This window comes from Geospiza fortis, unplaced genomic scaffold (assembly GCF_000277835.1).
Source record: "Geospiza fortis unplaced genomic scaffold, GeoFor_1.0 scaffold5, whole genome shotgun sequence".
NCBI lineage: Eukaryota > Metazoa > Chordata > Aves > Passeriformes > Thraupidae > Geospiza > Geospiza fortis.
Genome location: NW_005054421.1, coordinates 289,321 through 292,485, shown reverse-complemented (window position 1 = coordinate 292,485; position 3,165 = coordinate 289,321). Strand labels below are relative to the sequence as shown.

The 3,165-nt window shown below is 56.4% G+C and overlaps 1 protein-coding gene across 1 annotated transcript in view; it reads right to left on the bottom strand.

The window, feature by feature from the left end:
- Positions 1-434: 434 nt before the first annotated feature.
- Positions 435-3,165, bottom strand: part of SELP (selectin P) — a gene marked incomplete at its 5' end in the record, with an annotated part of 12,427 nt that continues 9,696 nt past the window's right edge. Inside the window, 8 exon segments of the mRNA XM_031061664.1 lie at positions 435-587; positions 762-817; positions 1,017-1,047; positions 1,437-1,556; positions 1,691-1,876; positions 2,034-2,219; positions 2,349-2,534; positions 2,676-2,861. Coding sequence (XP_030917524.1) covers positions 763-817; positions 1,017-1,047; positions 1,437-1,556; positions 1,691-1,876; positions 2,034-2,219; positions 2,349-2,534; positions 2,676-2,861 — 950 coding nt within the window.

Below are 3,165 nucleotides of genomic sequence, written 5' to 3'. Positions count from 1 at the left end.
AGCCTCCTTTTCTGCAGGCCAAACAACCCCAGCTCCCTCAGCCACTCCTGATCAGACTTGTGCTCCAAACCCTTCATCAGCCTCATAACCTTCTCTGGACATGCTCCAGCACTTCAACATCCTTCCTGAACTGAGGGGCCCTGAACCAAACACAGCACCCCAGAAGTGGCCTCACCAGTGCCAAGTCCAGGGGAAGAATCACTTCCCTAGTTGTGTTGGCCGCATTAATGAAAACTTCCCCCCACCACAGGCGCACAGGAGACATTAGTTAGACAAAGGTATTTATTCAGACCCCGCTGACACAAGCTCATTTGTGGAAGCATGAGTGGAGCAGCTATTGGGGAATGTCCAAATTCCCGGTGGGAGGTGGGAGAATGTCCAAGGGCTGGGTGGCAGGCTGCCCCCAGCACATGGCTCTTGGCCCCTGGTGGGTCTCCAGCTGCCTGCACTGGAGGCAGCTCCCCTTGCCAGGGGAATGCTGCACATGCAGCATGGCGGCAGCGTCCAGGGGCAGCTCTGGTCCAGGCTACAACCACAGGCATGGAGTCCCTCTGTGCTCCCACAGCAGGCCCGCTAGGCCTGCAGCCCTGGGGGACACAGTGGGTTTCAGTCTCAGGCAGGCTGGAAGCACAGGAGAGATGGAGCTGGTGTTCCCCACTCCAGTCCCAAGGGGTGTCCCCACCCAGGAGCACCCCAGCCAGGAAGATGGCCACCCAGGTGAGTTTTGAACAGGGTGCTGTGAGGGTCTCACCCAGCCCCACCTCACAGATTGGCATCATATGCTGAGTTGGTGAAGGTGCCCGGCGCTCCCAGGTCACTGGAAGGAAAACACAAGGATGTCACCTTGGGGAGTGCAGGAGTGTGTGAAGGCCAGGAGTTAGCACAGCCCTGTCGGCCCCAGAGATGCTCGTGTAAAAAACCAGCCTCACACAGGCAGATCTGGTTGTCAGCAGGGTGAACATAGGGCTGTGACAGTCACAGGGCAGAGCCACCGTCCTGCAGAGCACAGCTCTCACCTGGTGGGTTTCAGGAGCTTCCTCTTCTCCTCTGATAACAGTGTTGAAATGTCCATGGGCATAAAGCACATAGAAAAGAAATAACCAGATCTGTTTAGTAAAGGTCAGGGGAAGCTGCAGAAGCAGCATCTGAAATTGAGCGGAGTTGAACAGGCACGAGGTGGGGCTGCCTTAACAAGCATTTGCTGCCTTCTTCAGAGTGATGATGTTTATCTGGCTCTGCCCTCCAAACCTGGCTGCTGACATTTTTAGCTGGACCAACTGCCAAGGACCCAAGCAACTCAGCAAATAAAACATGTGAATGGAGGCAGTCACACTGTTAAACACTTCTGATCACCCCAGCCTCCCCTGGGACTGTCACCACCCTGCCTGAGAGCCCCTGGCCAAAGCTAGGGTAGGCTGCAGGAAGCATTTCTGTACCTCTGTCACTGAGCCTCTTGGCAAGGAGGGCAATGAGTCCCCCAGAGAGCACAAGACCAGCTACTGCCAGGGCTGAGCTGCTGCTGTAAGCCAGGACTTGCTTTAGGAAGGCACCATCCTCTGAAACAAAGCCACAGAGCCACGTGTTAGAAAGTTGTCGGCATTTCGCAGCCCCTGGGGAGTCCCCCTCCACTACATTCAAGATGTGCTTGGAGGAAAGCTGGAACCTCCACATGCTAGAGGAGCTGGGGTACCTGCACAGACAGGGGGATCCCTGGTCCAGTTCCCCGTGGCCTCACACTGGAGCATCTCTGCTCCCATCCGAACAAACCCCTCCTCACAGGAAAAGATGCACGTGGAGTTGTAGGTGAAGTTCCCATGCACATGAGAGCAGCTCAGCTGGCCTCTGCTGGGGGGGGACAGCACTGGGCAGCTGATGGCTGCAGATAAAGCACAGCAGGAGCATCAAGAGGACAGGACTGATGGCAATGAGACGGGGTTATGTGGGCTGACAAGCCAGGGGATAAACTGACATAGGCCGGGGTGCTGGGGAGAGCACTCTGCTACAACAGATATGTGTGAGACCACAGGATTTACCTTTGCAATGTGTGGGGTCTCCAGTCCAGATCCCCGTGGCTGTGCACTCACGGCTCTCTGGCCCCTTCAGCACAAACCCCTTCTGGCAGGAGAAGGCACACGTGGAGCCAAAGGTGAAGTCCCCATGGATATGGAAGCAGGCAGCCTGGCCCATCTTGGGGGTGGTCAGTGCTGAGCATTTGATGGCTGCAAGGGTAAAGAGGCACAGCTCAGAAAGGAGCCTGGGAGACTACACTGTTGGGACCAAGGGGCTGGGGACACATCATAGTGTCACCCTACGGCCAGTGACACCCTGAGCTGTGGCAGCAGCTCTACCTTCACAGCGTGGGGCATCCCCTGTCCAGGTCCCCGTGGCTGTGCACTCACGGCTCTCCGGCCCCTTCAGCACAAACCCCTTCTGGCAGGAGAAGGCACACGTGGAGCCAAAGGTGAAGTCCCCATGGAGGTGGGAGCAGTTCAGCTCTCCCTTTTCTGGAGCTCTGAGCACTGGACAGGAGATGGCTGCAAGGACAGAGAAACATTTTCAAGCTGAAATGTGGGTACTACAAGGCTAGACTGTTGAAAGAACAGGACCAAGAGGGTCCTCTAGTGAACATCCCTTGCTCAACACAAGGCCTGTGACACCTTGAGCAGCAGCAATACCTTCACAGTGTGGGGTGTCCCCAGTCCAGATCCCCATGGCTGTGCACTCACGGCTCTGCAGCCCCACCAAGGCAAATCCTGTCTGGCAGGAGAAGGCACACATGGATCCATAGGTGAAGTTGCCATGGAGGTGGGAGCAGTGCATCTCTCCCTGGTCTGGAGCACTGAGCACTGGGCAGGCAATGGCTGCAGAGTGAAGAGGTACACATCAAGCAGCAGCTTGGGGACTATGAGGCTGAATTCTTGTGATGAGAGAACTAAAAAGAGAATATCCCAGGGCCTGCCCAAGGCCAATGACACCTTGAGCAGCAGCTCTACCTTCACATCTTGTTGCATCCCCTGTCCAGGTCCCTGTGGCTGTGCACTCACGGTTCTCCGGCCCCTTCAGCACAAACCCCTTCTGGCAGGAGAAGGCACACGTGGAGCCAAAGGTGAAGTCCCCATGGAGGTGGGAGCAGTTCAGCTCTCCCTTTTCTGGAGCTCTGAGCAC